At 35.2% G+C, this 20,026-nt stretch overlaps 1 protein-coding gene across 2 annotated transcripts; it reads left to right on the forward strand.

Moving 5' to 3' along the window:
- The first annotated feature begins 70 nt into the window (after positions 1-70).
- On the forward strand, positions 71-19,495 carry LOC149081077 (oxysterol-binding protein-related protein 11). Of its 2 annotated transcripts, none has more exons than XM_089237854.1 (11): positions 71-272; positions 1,134-1,171; positions 4,891-5,005; positions 6,018-6,065; positions 6,168-6,249; positions 7,001-7,080; positions 7,623-7,880; positions 11,071-11,112; positions 11,213-11,293; positions 12,729-12,798; positions 14,426-19,495. In XM_089237854.1, coding segments are annotated over exons 1-11 (933 nt in total). In that variant the 5' UTR covers positions 71-155; the 3' UTR covers positions 14,428-19,495. The 2 variants fall into 2 exon arrangements, with proteins under 2 accessions (XP_089093980.1, XP_089093981.1); XM_089237855.1 differs by lacking the exon at positions 71-272 and adding an exon at positions 429-533 and having other exon boundaries at positions 14,426-14,967.
- The last annotated feature ends 531 nt before the right edge of the window (positions 19,496-20,026 follow it).

Genomic DNA, 20,026 nt, shown 5'->3' on the forward strand with positions numbered 1-20,026 from the left:
AATATTGTAATATTTCAAAAAATCATAAATTTTATTTCAATTATTTTTAGGGGAAAAGACCGTAGTCATTGGTCACGTACGAAACCAATGTTTGGTGTCGTCTGTCGTGTAAATAAATGGGGTTTGTTGATATTTCCTTTTAAATAAGAAAAATTATGGTGTCTGTTAGCTCGGGTCCTTATGGAGCTCATATTCATTCCGCGGGCGATGATATTCCTGACCTGACGACCGAAGAGAAGCGTCATCTCGAATCTGTAAGAAAGAAAGCCGCGGTAAGTATACATTCGGCCGACAAGTATGTTATCTTAGAACTGATCCTTTTTTTTGTTATTGTTATCGTAAAATTATTGATAATGCCTTATCCTAGCGAAAGATAATTTTTTTTTATTGCTGAATCGATTTTCGCGTCATCTTATTGTACAATTCACGTGGAAAACAAAACCATTGGGTATGTTTTGATGAGGTAAACAAAACCTCCCACCTCATTTAAGGAAAGGATGAATTCATGTGAACGTGTCGATGTTCAAGCATCGGTATGTTTTGTTTTTTTAATGGGTGAAATTAGGGCTCAATTTTTTTTACAAGGAACCTTTATAATATCTGGCCCCTCTAAAGTTTGAACACTATATTAGCTGGTAAACCAGAGATCTTTAACCCCAGTCGCAAATGCTTTCTAATTACTACTCTACCCAGGTGTTTCCCATATCTAAGTCACTTCTGGGTAGAATTATTAAATTAACAAATAAAGTTTTATTTGGGTTTGCACTCAATATTGCCCCTTCTTCCCATATAAAGGGGCTGGCTGGACTCTAGTCTTGATAAATATTATGTTATTTTACATGTGGGGCCCTTGTGATAAATCCTGGCCGGCGGTGGGGCCCTTTCAGTGCCGTCTTAATGCATGGGTCCATCCAGGCACCTCAAGAGGTGCTTCACAAAAATGAAGTGGTTGAAATTGTTCCAGGGAGGGCCTCAAAAACATCGCTTGGCCCAGGGTGGGGTCATGATGCTTTTGAAACAGTCCTGGGTCCTTTTACATCTTTTTTCAGAGGCTCAGTAATTTTTTGCATATTGATTAATTTTAATCTTTGTTTGTTATAATTTATGTTATCGTTCGTTTCTGATTTGCATAGGAATTTGAGACTGAAGAGAGGGAAAAAATTAAAGGAAGGTATGTTGAGCTTTGTGAAATAATTCAATTTTTTTTTCAAAACAAGTGACAAATATATGTCAAAAGTGAGATGAAGTGATATATAAGAGTCAGATCGGGTTGTAAGGCGAAAGAGCTGGGAGATGAATGGTTGGTGACTGTTGGACGAGAGAGCATATCGAATGCTCTAGTTTAACCATCTAGTTGAATAAAGTGATTATAAATTATTCTAATTGGCTTTAGTATATATGTCAATCGTGATATGTCTGGGGGGGGGAGCATAATTGCAGCAGTATATACCTTTCTATCAAACCCACCCCCTGGAGGCCTGAGATGTTTCTCATCATTTTTTGTTTTTTCATGCTTATACTTACTTTTCATATAACTTACTATAGAAGGCCCCCCCTAAAGAGTCTGGCCAGCTGCCCGCCAAAGATCTGCGCCTAATGGCCCTGCTGCAGGATGTGGGGGGCCATGGTGCCGATGACAAAGGTTTTTCCAAGAGATTCTTTGTTAAACTGTTCTGGGGAGCCATAGATAAGCATTGATTAGGGAAAGGCTGCGCCGCAGGTGGAAAAAGTTTGAGAACCCCTGTATTAGAGAATTAAAATTTCTCTGAACCAACTGGTGATGAGTAAGTGCCCAGGCACTAAATGTTAAGACTAGACCATATTAGTTCATAACAGGCCCGTAATTAGGCTAGGGTAACCAGGGATTTTTGGATAGTTGATGGATTGAACCTTTCCGTCTTCACATGAAAAAAATATAATCTCACAAGGAAATTTACAAATTCAAGTAACATACAAAAATAATCACAATTATACAACATCAAAATGACAACACTCAAGATTAGAGAACAAACTTTCCAAGTCTGCCCAGTAGTACAGAGTAAAGTATTACATGATGAAAACAATAGAAAGCCCAATGTTTCCCTATAGGATATCTGCAGCCATTTGCTACCCCAGTAGCACAATGATATCATTAGGATATTGTACCGATACCAGTCCGGCATCAGAAAGTTGAATGAATAACAAACGTCGGAAAGAGGTTGGAAATTTATACGTATCCAATATTGAACGATATAGTAAAAATGTATTCACTCAATAAACTCATTTTTACAGCATTTTGTTATGAAGAACAATACCTTGTATGATAACAAGTATTTTTGAAATAATCCAAATTTCTCTATTTCAAACTATGTAGACAAATGTATGTCATTTATACGTCCAATGATATCAGTAACGTCGTCGAACCGTATCAAAATCTCTACGCCATTCTATATCGTGTCAGAGGCGGATTTAACGGTGGGCGCCTCAACCAACTTTAATCCGCCACTGATCGATGTGTTACTGGGGTCAGTGAAACAAGATATTTACATTATTTATTACCATTCATAATTCAATAGTAATAATGCCAATTGGCTTTGATTGTCAATTGCAACCGAATTGAGGGCGATCCTCAGACCTTTACACCAGCTCGTGACTGGTACTGTTACACCCTCACAATCTGGATGAGAGCATTGGATCACTATGCTGCAGAATCACTGATGTTTTTCTTCCTAAGAGCATGTGTGTTTGCTGAACAGGACTGTGCAATGGAAAACTTCTCACCTCGGCTACATTCATTTCTCAACCAAGTTAGGATGGCTGTACTTTTCATGATATGCTTTAACCCTTTCCAACTCAATGTTCCCAGTCTGGATACACCTAAAAATTTCCTTTTCAAAAAGTGAAAATAAACTATAAAATGAAAATTAGTTTAAAGATTACTTTGAACCTTCTTTACCAACCAACACTAGATAACAGCACCTATACCACATGCCATAAAAGCATTTGGTCTATGTTTATTTTTTGTAAACCTTTATTTTTCTAAGAAATTAATACAAATTTCAAAGTTTTTTTGTTGATATAAGAAAGATTTCTGGAAAAAAAATTCTACGTTATTTTGTTGGCTGTACACTAATCTATTTATTCTGTATAACTTTTAACTTTTTACATTCAAAGCTTGCCTAATATTGAGTCCCGGATTCAAGTTTGGGCTTACTCACAAAATTGAAACAGCAAGTGCAATCTTTACAAAATTGTAACCCCATACTTCCCTAGACCTGAGTAAACTGCCTACAAATTTTCTTTGTGAAATTCCAATTTTATAGGGTATCGTGCCGAAAGGATTAACCTTTCGGCACGATATAAATTCGAAGGAAAATATCTGTGCTTCCATATTATAGTGGTCCAGCTCATTCCCCTGGATTGATGCCGAAGTAATTATAAATTATGACTAGGACTGCCAAAGTATATAAAAGGACAAAAAATTGTCAATTAACTTCTCAGCTCCACGTATTAGTTCCATGTCCTGTGAATTTGCTAACGTTTCCATCAACGCTTCAATAGAATTTATTGATACAACAAAAAAAAATTGAACTTTTAGACACTTCCTTGAGTGACTCAGCTTTTGCATTTCCAGTCTGAAAATTCCCCATTGCGATCTATTCTGCAAATCATGAATGCATCCAATTCAATAAGTTGCATCTTTTTGCTTTCTGGTATGTTTTGAGAGTTTACCCATGTCCAACTCAGTCAAAGGCGTTTTGAAAGCCCAAATAGATAATGCTCTCATTTTTCACTCATCTTAGAGATATGCTACTAAACTAGCTCAGCCAAACTGTGTGTTTGTGAATTGGGGAAAGAGATGGCAGCATCATTTTAACACATAACAAGCTTTCCTAAGAAATGAAACTTCCTGTTAGTTTCACAACACATATGCGCACATCCTAACATGTAATCATCTGTTATAAATTCCATAAGGGAATATGGAATGAGTTGGATGTGTGTGGTTAAGTAGTGGTCATACAATCATAAGAACAAGGGGGGTTTGTTACAACTGTTCTCTCTATGCTGCATCTGTGTGCGACCACATGTAAAATAAGAAAATATGGCCATAAGTGGGTGCAGGTATGATCATGTAAAATAAAAATTACAGTGAACATTGTTGGTTACACTCAACTTTTCGTTTCGCAAAGCTGTGCTGGTTACTCGACAATACATTGTCTTCCATTAGCTTCACCAGTAGCAATTTAATGATAATTCACATAATTTTTTTATATTCAGCTGTTTAAGTTAACTGGAGTGTAGTTAATGGCTTTTCCTCTACTCCCCTTTAGAAAAATTCAGATCATGTTAGCAAGTTGCCACATATGTGGGATGATACTCTCAGCCACTTTGAAACAAATAATCACCTGATCCTAACACTTTGTGAGAAGATAAATTTTTAGTTAAAAAATTTGTCATCAGTTAAGATCAGGGCTCCAAAAATCCCAGGCACCAGGTTGCTGTGGTTACCTATTAAAAAGTATAATTTACGGCCAAGAAGACAAAAGCATCTGTTGTTTCACACGGACACCTAATAATTGATATAATTTACGCCCAAGAAGACAAAGTGTCAACAACGCTACAGAGAGCAACAGGTCCACTTCTGAAATATAGATGGCAACAGTGAAAAATTAAACAACACTAGATATGCACTCAGACTGTTAGGTACACACACTTACACTTCCAGCACAACTCACTAGGTAGGTAATTGCCCGTGGTGATAGACCTGAGTTGCACTCATTTGAAAGAAAGAAGCAAGCTTGCTAACCGCTTCTCCCCACCCCATAAATACACCTTTGATTATAACTATAGGGTCCTTAACATATGCTTTTCAGTCCTTAATTGAAACCCTCTTTTATTTTTCTTTTGCAGGAAGATTGTCCAGGGTAGACTCAACAAGTATACAAATGTTGTTATGGGATGGCAAAATAGATGGTTCATTCTTACAGCCGAAAGTGGGATGTTTGAATATTACATGACCAGTAAAGTATGTAAATGAGCTTTCACCATTTGTTTGGCATATGCATTGAAATATTTAAAATGATCAGCATTATGTTTTATTAGCTGTTCACATGGCTTCACATTTCATTACAATTGGTACTTTCCTGCTTTTTATTTTTTGAATGTCACACTCAGTAGGTTTTACAGGGAGGTCATAAAATAACTTTGATGATATACAAGCCTAGTGGCCACAAAAATCAACAAATTTGGATGAAATTTGAGACATTGGTGTTTCAGAGTATGCACTTGAGGATATGAAGAAAAAAAGCGGAACCCTAGCTCTTGCAGTTATGTCAGCAACAAAAATTCAAAATTTTGCAAATTCTAATGACAACATCCACATTTATGCATTGCAAAATGATCAACATATCAAAAAACATGAAAGGTATTGGAACGGTGCCTGTAGCGCCATAAATACTGACACAGACAAAGAAAGAGTTCACCAAGTTGATCTCATGGAGTTGATCCGCTAGATGCTCAGTCAGGGAATTTCTTTAAATGTGAGAAAGTCGGGGGGGGGGGATATTCTGAATCTCTGACCAAGCATTTAGTGAAACAAACTCTTAGTGAGATCTTTCTTTGTCTGCATCCTGCACTCATGGTGCTACAGGTACCGTTCTATTGCCATTCTTGGTTTTTTCCACTGCACTGCAATGCATAACAATGGGGGGATGCCATTTGAATTCTTTAAAATTTTCTTGCTGTAACCACGACAGTGAAAGATAGGGTTTCCTTTCTCAGGGCATTCTTGAGAGCATACTCTTAAACACCTATATCTTGAATTTCATTCGCATTCATTGATTTTTGCAACCACTAGGTGCTCTTGTATTGGCAAAGTTATTTTGTGAACAATTATTTAAATTATAAGCTTAAGAATAAATTCATCAAAGAATGGCATTGTAGATAGTAATTAATTATTATTTTTATGTTACGTGCAATGGAATGTATTTTGGTTTTCTCATGTAATATATGACATTTTTTATTTTTTCATATTTTAGTTGAGTGAGGTTGAAAGAAGCAAACCCAGAGGAGGAATTCATCTAGCTGTGAGTTTTTACTTTTTTGAATCTATTGCTTTCAACATGTTTTTTGGGATCATGAGTAATTATTTTTATCTTTATTTTTCTAATTTTGTCTTTTTGTTTCAGGGTGCTGTTATATCTCCCAGCGATGAAGACAGCCATACCTTTATTGTGAATGCGGTCTGTGGGGAAGTGTTCAAATTGAGAGGCAATGCTGTTTATTCAGTTTTCTTCTCTGTAGAATGAGTTTAAGTAATATTTGTAAAAATCATGAACTATTTTCATGACCCTTGTGCATAATGGATAGATTTACCTACATGTGCATAATTTTTAAAAAGGTTACATGGAAAAAAGCTTTCTTATATCCTTAATTGTTTTTTCATTAAATGTATCTGATGTATTCGGTTGAGTATTGGGACTTCTTGTTAGTAGCAGGATGCTGTTTGATAATTTTGGCGCTATCGCTCATCCATAAGTGTGAGGCTCAATGCTGAACCTGAATAATCAGATGTTTACCGGCTCTTATCACGTTTGTGATTTCAAACTTTCTCCAAGGGTTGATGATTTGAGAAATCTACAGCTCCCAACACCCCCATGCCAGAACTCTCAATGCTGGCTGGCCATCCCACAGCTGAAGATCCTTCCTGGTGGAATTTTCATGAATAGGCAGAAGCCACTCAACACTTCATCCCAACAGACCAGACTACATCCTTACCCCCAAACCCTACTTGCCCTGAAAATCTAATCAGCTACACACTTTTTTTGTTACCATCTTGACTATATTCCTTGAATCCAAACAATTAACTAACCCTGTTTTGTAAATGTTCGTTATCTAAAATTAATGTTATAGGGTTTGAGCTTTATAACTTATCAGTTATAGGGAAAATTATTCTTTTTCGAGCTTGTTTATTAAATTCAAAAAGTTTTATGTTGCTTTTTTCCATTTTTGTACATTATAGCTAGTGATGCGAATGAACGTCTAGTATGGATAAACGAGTTACGAGCCGTAGCCGAACTTCATGCTGGATCCCCGATAAGGGTGAGCAAGTAAGACTTGATTCAGAATGCTGCAATTGGTATCTTGGTGAAGCAGAGCCGTAGAGAGAGATTTATTTTGGAGGGGAGACAACTAATATTTTGGGAAAAGGAACCAAAAATGATAGAACAGTAGATTCAACCATGTTATAATGTTATTCCATAGAAATCATTCGTTTTCTAACATTTTTGGGGGACCCTCTCTTTCTCTCGCTACAGCCTTGTTGTGAAGTTTTTAAAAATTTGAATCAGATTTGGTTGATCCATAAGCAATCTTTGTTAGTTATCTAATGCCATTAAATGATAGTGTCAAAATGCTATGTTAGTTGTATTTATAGGCATGAAGTTATTGAAAATATAGGAGTTTCTTGTGTATTTTTGTGAATGAAATTTCAATTTTCACCTTGTATGTCTCTTATTTTCAGTTATATGATCAATATTTTCAGGCTTGCATAGGAATTTTTCATGTCTGTGAGAAATATTTTTTTTTTCATTGTGAAAGCACTTGCGTATGATAGCTTTGTTCTTGTTTGTTTTCTCCTTCAGATGCCAGTTAGACCATTCAAAAGCCAACATTCAAACAGCCCATCTCACAGAGACTTGTTCCTCGGAGAACGGAGTCCAAAACCCAGTGAATCTACAGATAAGAAGTCTCGACCAGATTTCAGCATGAAAGATAAGAAAAATTGTGAAGGTCTCCTGCCATCTGAGGGTATTCCTACGTTTAGTGAAAGTTTAGCATCTCTAAAAATTTGCGTGGACAAAGCCGTTTCGAATCAGAAGGATATTGCTCAAATCATTGAGGTTCTCGTTCATATACGATTTTTATTTTTTGGTATTTTGAAGAACAATATTTTTTTGATAATTACGATGTAAGAGAGGAAAAACCACACTTGTCTTATGTTCTGGTGACTAGTGGCCAGAATCAAACTTCAGAATTTTTTACCATTTTTCTTTCTGCGATGTTTTGAGGAAAGTATGCTAATTACCATATTTACTCATGCATAGGATGAGGTTTCCATTCAGTGTTGCTAAAAGACAAAAACAAAAAAGTCAATGAAAAATGGGAATTAATTTAAGAAATAACTCCAGAACTAAAATGGAGGACTACTAATGGGGAGTAAAATAATCAAAAATTGATAAATAAAACAATCAAATACTGATGAGAGAAAACTTCCAGAATTAATGAAAATTCAGAATTTGTGAAAGACATAATTTTTAGAGTTTGTGAAATTTTTCAATATTTTTATGCACCCTGTTCGTTTCAGGACTCTGGTCCATGCACAGGGATCCCAACAATGGCGTTAGATCTGGGGGTGCAATGGGTGCTAACACACACATGCAAGTACTTTTATTTTGTAACAAGATTTTGAGCACCCCTCCCATACAATACGTTATCTCACTATACAATACATCACCATGCATTTACATCATCTCGCCTGAAAAATCCTATGCTATTATTATCTGCGAATAAACAAAATAAAGAGTTGAATTAATAAATCTAGTTAACTTTATTTTGATCTCTAAACTCATACCTTGTCTTACATGTGAGATTGTCCTATATATGCAAGTAAATTTGGTGTATCCTTCAAGGCCATAACTAGGCTGAGTTGACCAGGGCACTACCCCTGGACCCCAAACCTAATGGGGCCCCCACAAAAGTTCACATTTGTTTTGCATAATAATAACCCTTTCGGGAGGGTCCCCAAGAAGGCACACTATGGCCTTGATATCCCTTATCATGGTTTCCAGCTTTCTTTCTAACCAAGCAAAACTCTGGTCTATCACCATGGGCAATTTACTACTGATTGAGTTCTACTGGAAGTGTGTGTGTACCTAATAGTCTAAGTGTGTATCTAGTTTTATGTCTGATTTTTAGTGCTGTCATTGTGATTGTGAGTGAAGTGTAATGATTGAATATTTGTACCATTATATAGGCCTGTTATTCTCGATGGCAAAACTTTTTAATGGAGAGATTGGCTTGCATTCACATGCCTTAAAGTTGGGAACCACGGGAAATAAACTTCAGTTGAGTATCACTGTGGCACCAGTAGGGTTCAAACTGGGGTTGGCTATTCTATTTAAAGGTTGTTACTGAAGATTTTCTTGAAGCAATTGTTCCCAAGCTTTTGTCACACACGGCTCTCTTACAGCAGAGCAGTAGAGAGCACCAGTTAACATTTTTCCATGGCTCCTCAGAATAGTCAAATAAAGAACTGTTTCAAGGAACAAACAGGTGCATATTAATGCCACTAACTTTTCATGATGCCCTAAAAAAAGGTTTTGCTGCCCCTACCGCGACAAATTTTGAGAAACACTATCTCAAGGGTTTCAATTTTGGTCATTTTGTGTGGAATGTGTGACTAGGAAATTTTAGCAACTTGAGGAAATAGCTAGACAGATGATGGTATTTACTTTGGTGAGATTTCAGCTTTATGCAATTACAAGCACTGGAGGGTTTACAGCTTTGAGCAGCAGTTTTTGTCAATAAAATCAACAAAACGTGATGTCAGAGTTGACAAAATGTTGGACGATTTTGCTGTATAAGGTTTTACTTGGAATGACCACAGGTTTGTTTGGCAGAAATTCCTCATGTCCTAGAAAATTATTGTCCACATCAGGCCATCATTTTCAGATGGTATAAAAAATATTCAAGGTGATGTCGCTCTTCGTTATCCATGCGTATGGGGTTACCAGACATCCTCCTTTTTGATATCACTCTGAAGCATACAGTAGATCTTTTTTTTTTTCACCTCATTTTTACATTTTTTGATCAGTCGCCATTGAAATTCCCAGAATATAAGAATCCAAGTCTTTCCCAAGCAGGACAGATGCTATTTTAACCGTGGCTCAGCTTGCTGCAGGATAAATAATATGAAACAGACAATCCAAAAAACCGCTCTGGAAGAACAAAACCACAACATCCATTCCAAGAATACCATTTTATGCTCACCAACAGCTAATGCAGTATACTGAAGTGGGAAGGGAAGGATGTTGCTTCTTCTATTCAGAAATGAAGAAATGGGATGCTCAGGTAACATAATCCGATTCCTGTGACGAAAACATGTTTGGCAAAAAAGTCAATGCTCTCGAAATAAATTGTAATAAAAAAAACCACCTGGGGAGAAAAAGAAAACCTCTAGCCTCGTTCCGGACAAAACTAACTAGACTGTGTGAACAAATCATTAAAAAAATGAGGTAAGATGTACTGTTATTTGTTTTTTTTTTTGTTTTTTTTCCAGAGGTTTTGTTGTTGTTAGAAAAATGATTGTGGTGGTGGGTTTTTGTTAATATAGTATCACCCTTTGTTATGGAAATTGAGAAAAGTGGCCCTATGAATTGCATGCATGCAAGTACCAGGCCTTTCTTGGTTTTTGAATCTTTTAACCCTACATATGGAAGTTCCAACAGCCAGCTGTTGAAGAAAGAAAATTTAAGAAAGAAAATAAATTCTTTTTTTTTCACAAATTCATCTTCGCATCAGCCAGCTATTGAAACCTTTGCATAAAAGGTATTTCTGAGACAGAATTTTCTAGGAAAGATGATTCAATTATCAATTTATTCATGATCTGAATTTGTCCCTTTCTTTTTACTCGTGGTTGTAATTAAATATTTCCATGGGATTATCCTCATAAACCAAGTACCTGGGTGTCCTATTGCATTAAGACGGCATGCTTCTACTCTTCCATTGATTGCACATACTGTATTTATGAGGAAGAAAAATATAGTTACAAGCTCTATGGACTCTCAAGCACTCTTAAACGCAGTGGTGTTTTAAAAACTGGAACCGGAAGAAATGGGGTTTTGCACTCGTTAAGAAGAATCTGGTTAAACAATGTGAAGTCTGGTAATATTGTCCAACATGTAAGGACACCTACTATCCTGTCCCATCCCAATTAGTTTGGATAAGCAGGGATTTACTGTGCTGTGCATAATTTTAAAAAAGTTATGAATGTGCATTTTGAATCAATTTACCTTTTTTCCCTTTCACCAGGGTTTTCCTCTGGATGGAACAAATGTTAGATGCTCAGACACCGTGAGTTAAATTATTTTGGTGGATTGAAAATGAGCAATTATATCTATTATGTTTATTGTTACATTGAGCTTTGATAAATTGTATTTCTTCCTCACTACAGGATCTCCTGCTGTTGAAAGCAACGTCACAAGCTCTTGTCCAAAGCCTAGAGTATTGCTACTTAAATCTATTACAACGACAAGTAGGTAGTTAAGAGCACCTGATGAAAGGGATTTTTTATGTAATGTGAAAATCTTATTATCATAATAGAGAGTACAGTCATATAACTTGTGTAATGATATTATCTGAGTCCTGATGCACTTTTCATTGGGTTAATGGGGTTAAAATCTCTCAGAAGTGGTCACCCTCTTTTTGCAGCAGCCAAATAATAATTTCCCGTCACCCCCCCCCCCCCTTTCATTATGGATGAATTTTTTTTGTCCCGTTATTGTCTGTAAAAGAGAGGTTTTACTGTATATTCCATCTATAGCGATTACTCCTTTATAATGATACATTTTTTTGGTCACTTGAGTATTGTATATAGTTGGTGCGAGAAATGTGATAAATCAGTTATGCATACTTACCAATTGTCTTGGTAAATTTATCACTTTTACTGGTAGCTATGCATAATGACCAAATGTCGTGGGTAAATTTGATAAATACTTGGAAGTTTATCACCTTTATCTGCGGTTATGCATAATACCCTTTGGTGAATTTGATAAGTATAAAAAATTCCAAATGCATGTGTGATGAATATAGCCAGACCTTGATATAATGATGACAAATATATATAGACATTGTACCTCAAAATAATAATAAAGTACATCAATTATCATTTATACCAAGGATGTGACATTTGGGTATTATGTATAATCACCAGTAAAAGTGATAACTTTTTTTAGTACTTATTAAATTTACCAACAACGCTTCAGTGCTATGCATAATTATTAGTAAAAGTAATTAATTTGGAGAAATTTATCAAATTTGTTGACGTTGCTTGGGTATTATGCATAATTGCTAATGAAAATGATGAACTTAGGGAAATTTACCAAAATGCTCTGCAATTATTAATAACCAGATTTATCACATTTACTGTAACATAGGCATTTCCCTTTTTTCTTTGATTTTTTTTTTTTTTTTTTTGCACTTATGATGGGGAATCTGTTGTCTAGTTGAATGATGATCCTCTAGCTGAACTGTGTTTTAGGTCCAATATACAAGTTTACGGTTATGAGTGAGGCCTTTCCGATCCTTATACAATAGAACTTCTCAATAATGGACACCCATGGGACCAAAATTTTGGTCCGCCAATGGGGAGAGTAAATACTACCTATGGTGTAATTCAAAAAGTGTCTATCAACAGGAGGTGTCAGCTCACATGGGAGTTATGGGATTATTACTATCTGCTGTTATGAAAGATTTTATTGTATCTAGTTAGGAAATGCAGGAAAGAGCCCATGTTCAGTGCACTCTTTATGATTTTTTTGTGTAGATGGAGTGCAAAAAATAGCTCCATATTTAATTAAGCAAAGAAATGTTTGATGAAATGTAGAATTTATATTTATAAGCTTTTGTATTCTCAATTTTCAGGTTGGTTGAAAATTGAAAACTGTAACGATCAATTTTTTCATTTACAGATTGCAATTTTAAAACCCAAAGGGCTTCCAGCTGATGCTAATGTGGAATGGGTTGATTCTCCTAAACCATGTGAGACCATAATTCCTTTGAAACATAACATTTATATGTTTTCAATGCTAATTTATATACAGTAGATGATTCTTATTGGAATCGCAAATAATGTCATGATTTAAGTATTATCATTTTTGCAAAGTACAGAATGGACCAATATCATATCATGGAAAAAAATTTGTTTACAGCTATCAGGATTTCGGCTCATGTTTATTTATTTATAAATACAATAATATTGGCAGAGGCCTATACATGATTATAATTTTTTTTTTCCCCGTGATTCAAAGCTAAAGTTGAACCAGACTCATTTTTTCCCTTATAAGCTATTGTTATCAAGCAATAAGACTATGTAGAAGGTCAGAAGGTGTACCTCCTTTCTTGTTTACAAACATCCCATATAAATTTTATGTACAATATCTAAATGTGGCCATAGTAGCTGCTAACAACCATGTATGTGTGTGGGGGAGTTGCTTTCACAATGGACTTCTTGTAGTGCAGGCGAGTATTAGGTGAAATAAAAACCCTTCCTTCCATTCTTGATTAGTTGCTTTGAGTTGATCAGATTCACAGCTACTCGAACGGATTAGAACACAGCTACTCGAATGGCTACTCGAAGACTTATTCAGGGGATCTATGGATATACCATACATTAAAAAAAATTCACAATTCATAATACACATTAGGCAGCATTCCAACTCCTCACAATTGGCTGCATAACAAAAATACAGGATTTTAGGTTAAAGGAAAAATAACCCGTTTTCAATGTGAAGAGGAAAAACTCATGATTGAACATTTTGTAGGCAGTTATGTGCAGGCATGGATCGGGGGGGGGGGGGGGGTGAATGACAGTGCCGTCTTAACGCATGAGCTCAGGGGCCTCAGAAAAACAAGTAGTTGAATTTTTTGAGAATTTTCCAGGCCCTCAGAAAAATCATTTGGCCCGGGGACCCATGATGCTCTTAAGACAGCCCTGGTGAACGATCATCCCTCCTGAGAGCAGGATGATATGGAAGAAAAATTGTTCTGCCCCGTAAAATACGAGATGATCCTGTGAACCTCATTATATTAATCGCCGTGAATCTGCACCTGGTTATGTGGGAATGAAAAATGGAGTTAACCTGTTTTAAATACGTTTGGTTCGATCAAACAGGAGGTAACATCTGATTCACTTCTATATGTGTCTTGAATATAGTTGCCAATCAGCTATTATTAGAAACCCAGAGTCTCGATGTGATCACATCAAGCAACGTGCACTGTGTTACATATTTCTTTATATAAATGTTCTCAACAGTTTTTGGTGTCACAGAACCCTTGCAGTGAAAGGTAAATTTTGCATTCCCCTCTTTCCTCCCCCCTCCCCCCAATTGAATCAAAAAAGTATTTTTGCCCATAAATGTGGTTTTTTTTTTCCAGTGCTAAATGTGTCATTTATGCAAAGGAAGAAAATCAAAATAATCCTGCAAACCCCATCCCTCCCTATAAGGTGCTTGTGGATTCCCAGAATGGGAAAGATCCATGGAGCACTGGTTGTAAAACATTGCTTTGTACTATGTAATAATTATAGTGACGTATAATATCCACTCTTGTTTTTACTTTTTGGCTTTCTTAAGTTGCTGTATCGTAATGGAATGTATTACTTTTACAGAATTGGTGCCCATTAGCAATGAAATATTTTGGAACATCGAAGTGCAGCACTGCTGAACAGTTGCAAACATATCTTCATTAGGCAGAGCAAACCATATGTATTTAATACACACACAATATGTGTTTCTATTTATATTCTATTCATAATATAGTCTCATAAAATATTATAATTATACTTTTTTACTTGCTCTGCTTTACGTAAGAGGAACCAAAACTCACGCAAGGATTTGTTCCTGTTAGGTGTTATTGAAATGTCACAAAATATGGAATAATGTCATTTTTATATTTTCATGTGGATTTTAAATGCTGCTGGGGAAAGAAATACTAACAATATGAAATTATTTATTGTATTTTCCAATCGTTATTTTGCACTGAGAATGACAAGAAATGTTTTGAATAGTTTCTGATTTGATTATATATGTAATTAAATAAACATGTGATCTTATCAGAGTAAATAATCTCATTTTATAGAGCAGCATTTCTCAACCTATGGTCCTCAGGCAGATTTGACAATTTAATTAAATTTAATAATTCAATGAAAAATTATCCAATTGTGATACTGATGTGTTAGTAATATTGTCGTGGGTTCAAATAAAAATAACCAAACTTACTATCATGGATGACCATATTTCATCGGAAAAAAAATAGTGAAATTGTGATCCTAAATACAGGATGTCACTAATTGTCTCCAGAACATGCAATTCCAAATAAAATTGCCACTTACTGCTGAAAATTATTAAAATTAAGGGCTATTGCAAATCATTGTGAAAAGAATGTATTTCTCAAAAAACGTTAAAATTTAGTGACCACATTTTATTCAGGGAAAATATGGAAAATTGGGATCTTGAATAAGACAAAATTCAGAACATTGCCAATTGTCACCAAAAATATTACTATCAGGTGTCAGAATCATGAATTGTTTTTAAAATTGCTGAAAAATTACCAATAGGAGATGAATTGGGGGGGGGGGTTACTACTGGAGATCTCAGCAAATTGTAGTCAAATGCAATTCCCAGGAAAAAAAATACATTGAAAAATAAGAAAAATCATTGAAATGGACATTTATAGTCTTAAAATTATCATAACATAGTAAATTGTAAAAATTATGTACGTTTTTAAAAAGTATATACATTTACCTACAGTCACAAAGATAACATATTAAAATCAGCTTCGTTGGAAAAATGGGAAATTGCATAATAAAAATTAGTCCAAGAAAAAAAATACAGGAATGTCCTGTGAAATACAGGTCATAGTCACACTACTCACAGTGGTCTTAGGAAATGTTTCAGACATTTTACGGCTCTTTGTGCATACAAAAAGATTGAGAAATGCTGTCATAGAGCATATCGCTTCAGGAATAGCTGTAAGCCACCTGAATTTTCACACAAGATGCCAAAGGAATTTTTTTTCAATGTGCATAATACTGAATATTGTATACTGTTACGCAGAATGATTTTTACTGGGAAAGAAATGTGCCATATTTAACCTGTCTTTTATTCAAAAATAACATTATTTCGTCGCATTTATTCAAATCTATTTCACACTTTTTCTTCCTCCAAAATTGAGCTTCATTTTATGAATGCGCATTAGAATTGGTGACTGATTTTTTAAAAAATACATGTCATTTTCGCAGCTGAGGAATAAAGTGTGTTATATTTGAGTTAATACAATGATTATATAGGGTGATCATAAAATAACTTTGGTGAAAAATGAGCCCCTAGCGACCAGAAAAATCGAAAAATTTAGATGGAATAAGATATCGGTGTTTCAGAGTATGTGCTTTAGGATGTAAAAACAAAACCTAGCTCTTGTGATTACAGCTACAACAAGAAAATTTTGACAATTTGAAATGGCAACACCCACATTTATGTATCCCAAATTGATTAGCGTATCAAAAAATATATACATGCCGTTGTACCTGTAGCACCATGAATGTACGCTCAGGGAAAAAAAAAAAAAAAACATTATTTCAACCACCAATACTCTCACAGAAGGGTTAAACGCTGTCGTAGAGCATATCACACCCTTCACAGAGGGGTAGGTTGCGCTAGATGCTTGGTGGGAAAATCTTTAAATCTGAGGAAATCCGGGTAGATCTGAATCGCTGACCGAGTGTCTAGTATAATAATCACTAAGTGAGATATTTCTTTGTCTGTCTCCTGTTCCCGCATGTATGATACTACAGGTACTGGTTCAACACCATTCATGATTTTTCACTGCACAATCACTCTGCAATGCATAAAGGTGGGTGTTGCTATTAGGATTTTTCCAACTTTCGTTGCTGTTACCATAACCGCAAGAGGTAGGGTTTTGTTTCTCAATGTCATTGTCAATCACATAACATACTCTTAAACATTTATAAGTATCTCAAATTTCATTCGCATTCGTTGATTTTCACGGCCACTACGGGCTTGTATATCAGCAAAGTTATTTTATGACCACTCCATATGCAAAGTGATGTTCAGTTATAGTCCTATTTTTCTCACAAAATACGTTACAGATTTTAAAAAGTGAAAATTGATACTAGGTATTGGTACAAAAGTCTCCGTGACTGAAATGAATTCAGTATTTTTTTGTTAGTACCCAAGTACTAACGATGCCCGATGCAGCTAAACTTTGATCTGACGATAATCTCTGTCTAGCATGGTATGGCTGAAATGAATTCGGAATTGTCAATCAATAATCTTTTGCGAAGAATCGCGAAGAATCACTGAAGCTGTTGAATGATGAAAATTCTCTCCCCCCCCCCCCCGTATTTTTGGTTGACACCTTTAGCACCCTTCCCCTCTAAAATGAGACCAAAACCTGTCTTTTGCGGACACTGGTGGGACAAAAAAAATCTTCCATAAAAGAGGGGTGACCTTTGATCAGGGGTTTGAAATAGCTGCATTTATTATACAAGGGAAAATTATTATTTGGCCGTGAAAGAGGGGTGTCCACATCTGATGGTGTTAAGAGGGGTTTTACTGTAGTTCAAAATGTCAAACTGATCGTTAATTACATTTTTTGCAATTAATGATGTATTTCAATTTAATAGGACAACAATATTTGTACTGTTTTGTTTAAATTGCCATCAAAAGCTGTGTTTATTGATACACAAGGGAGCGAAGAATTCTGAATTTAAATGCGAACTGTTTCACTGCTGACCAATAGTAAGATAATATGGAATGTATTAATGAAATGCTCAGTTTACATCAGGAAAGCATATGTGAATCTATTTTGATAACAATAGTTACATTACATATACTGGTATAAGCCATGCAATTTATTGCTCAGTCTTTTATTACATTCGCGTTATATATATATATATACATGTTTTAGGATATTAGCCTGTTGCCGTTTTGTAATATCTATGATTGATAGCCTATACAGATGTTTGATCTCATTCAAATGTAACGGACAAATTATAAATTAGGTTTTCATATTTTTATCACAGCCATGTATGCTGCATCCTGTTCGTAGCCAGTGGCATCACTGTCAACTTCAAATTTGTTTTTGTTTTTTTTGGGATTTTTAAGTGCTTTTAGATTTAACGGTGAGATTGTTATGCACTAGATCTTGTTACACTTGTGTGAATTCGTGAAAAAAATAATACTAAAGTTATATACGCAGACTTTGGTGTTTACTTCTAAAATATTCATAGATTTGAAATGATCATAAAAAAATTGTGAAACACTAAAATTTTATCAATATATTGGTCCATCAAGATTTGCTAATTGATATTAGCAGAAAGTCTGTTGTACCATTAATTCATTTCAACGTGTGAAATTCTAATGCAAAGTTCCCATGGGAAAAATATTCACCTATGATTTCGTGCTGAAAAAATTGAAGGTGAAACACAACAAATCATTTACGAGTTTAAAAATATGAAGCAAAAGGACCAAATAATTTCTATTGAAGATAAAAAAAAATTTCTTGGCCCACAACTTCTCTGGATATTAGTGCCAAAATGAACTTTGAGAAGTCTTAATCTCTGCTAGGAAATAGAACCTTGGTTAATGAAAACATGGCAAAAAGCACACTCAATGGCGACTCAAGCTCACCTGCCACCAAGGTGCGATGGGTGGAGATACAGGAGGAGGGCATCCCTTATCGTCCAAGATGAAGCAGACGATCCAATGTATATATGAGAATTGACTTCATCATGCTCCCCAGACTTTCATGTGTATCTCTGCCTATGCTATCTGCAAAACCTTGTGGTGCTCCCTCCCCGCCCACAATAACCTGGTGAGAGGCTGGAAGGGCTTTGGCCAAGGAAACTCTGGGATAAAATAAGTTTTTTACCCTTCCAAAGCCACACACCATTGTTTATCCAACAAAATGTGGTTGACCATATGTCCTGCTTTTAAACAACCCTATTATAAAAAAATTCCTTGCAACACCACAACCTAGAATTGTTCCATACCAATCGATTTGGTGACTCTTAATTTCACAGAAAGAAAAAAAAGTTTATGGCACACTCTCCGAATTGTAGCATTCACAATCTCAGATACAAAAGGTATGTACATTGATAGATCATGTTTGAGACTGGCTTAATCATCACCATTGGTAAATTGTGTAAAATCTACCCAGCACTGCCAAGTGTGACACGTTATAATTTATTTCAATTGTATGAAATCATTGGTTGTGGAAGCACGAATGCGTTACTGTTTGAAATCTGGGCATAAAATTTTAAATGCTTTTATTGTTGGAAACAAGTTTATTTTCCGAAAGCCTTTCAAAAAATAGTCTATTATTCTTGTACACATATGTATGTATTTATACACCTAATGTTCACGTTATGTAAATCTGTCAACCTTTATTTTCATGCTGTATCTTGAGTGAATATATACGAGTGTATATATATATATAGCAATTTATGTATATTTTTCTGTATGTATAGCAAATTATCTGAGAAGATATGAGTGATAAAGTCAACAAAGGCATGCTATAGTTTTAATATTGTTTAATATTTGCTCGGGTAGATACTGAAATTCAAAAGTTTTACCTCATTTATGTCTGAAGTATGAACATGCACTAAAAATCATGTTTAAGTTGTGTAATAAAGTTTATAAGAAGCATGTTTTCAACTGGTTAAAGCTCTCTGCGCATTACTAGACTGGATATTCGTTTTTCTTAAATTTTACGCACGTCTGCAATACTTGGATGCAGCATTAATATGTCAGAAACAATTCGACAAACCACTTGTGTCCTATATTATGATACATTCCGGTATTTTCTGAATTTTTTTATACATTTGTCAGGTTTTTGCAATGATGCTTATTTTCAGAATTATGATAGTTATGGCTATAAATACAAATATTCTACTTGCATATATGTCAGGTACAACTCCCCCACTCCCCGCAATTGTTGAGTGATTTTAATTACAATTAGAGATTTTGCCGACTTATCGTATGGCAAATTCAACTCTGACATCGAGTCAGTCATGCTTTTATGGCAACGTTTGTGATGACAATTGGCAAAGTCCCATATTTTACAGTATTTAAGATCACAGTTTCCCTTATTTTTCTCAATGAAATATGGCGATATATTCACTTGAATGGTTTTTTTTTTTTTTTCATAATTTTTGTTTACTGTTATTCGTTGCAGCTCATTATTCCCT

The sequence above is a fragment of the Pholcus phalangioides genome, unplaced genomic scaffold, assembly GCF_987345545.1.
Source record: "Pholcus phalangioides strain wild (caught in Gottingen) unplaced genomic scaffold, Ppha-v1.0 ptg000010l_1, whole genome shotgun sequence".
Taxonomy (NCBI): Eukaryota; Metazoa; Arthropoda; class Arachnida; order Araneae; family Pholcidae; genus Pholcus; species Pholcus phalangioides.

Bases quoted from the DNA above. Each gene is read 5' to 3' on its own strand.
- LOC149081077 (XM_089237854.1), top strand. From the start codon at position 156: ATGGTGTCTGTTAGCTCGGGTCCTTATGGAGCTCATATTCATTCCGCG. The intron at 5,006-6,017 runs GTATGTAAATGA...TTCATATTTTAG, and splicing joins AATATTACATGACCAGTAAA to TTGAGTGAGGTTGAAAGAAG. The intron at 7,081-7,622 runs GTGAGCAAGTAA...TTTCTCCTTCAG, and splicing joins ATGCTGGATCCCCGATAAGG to ATGCCAGTTAGACCATTCAA.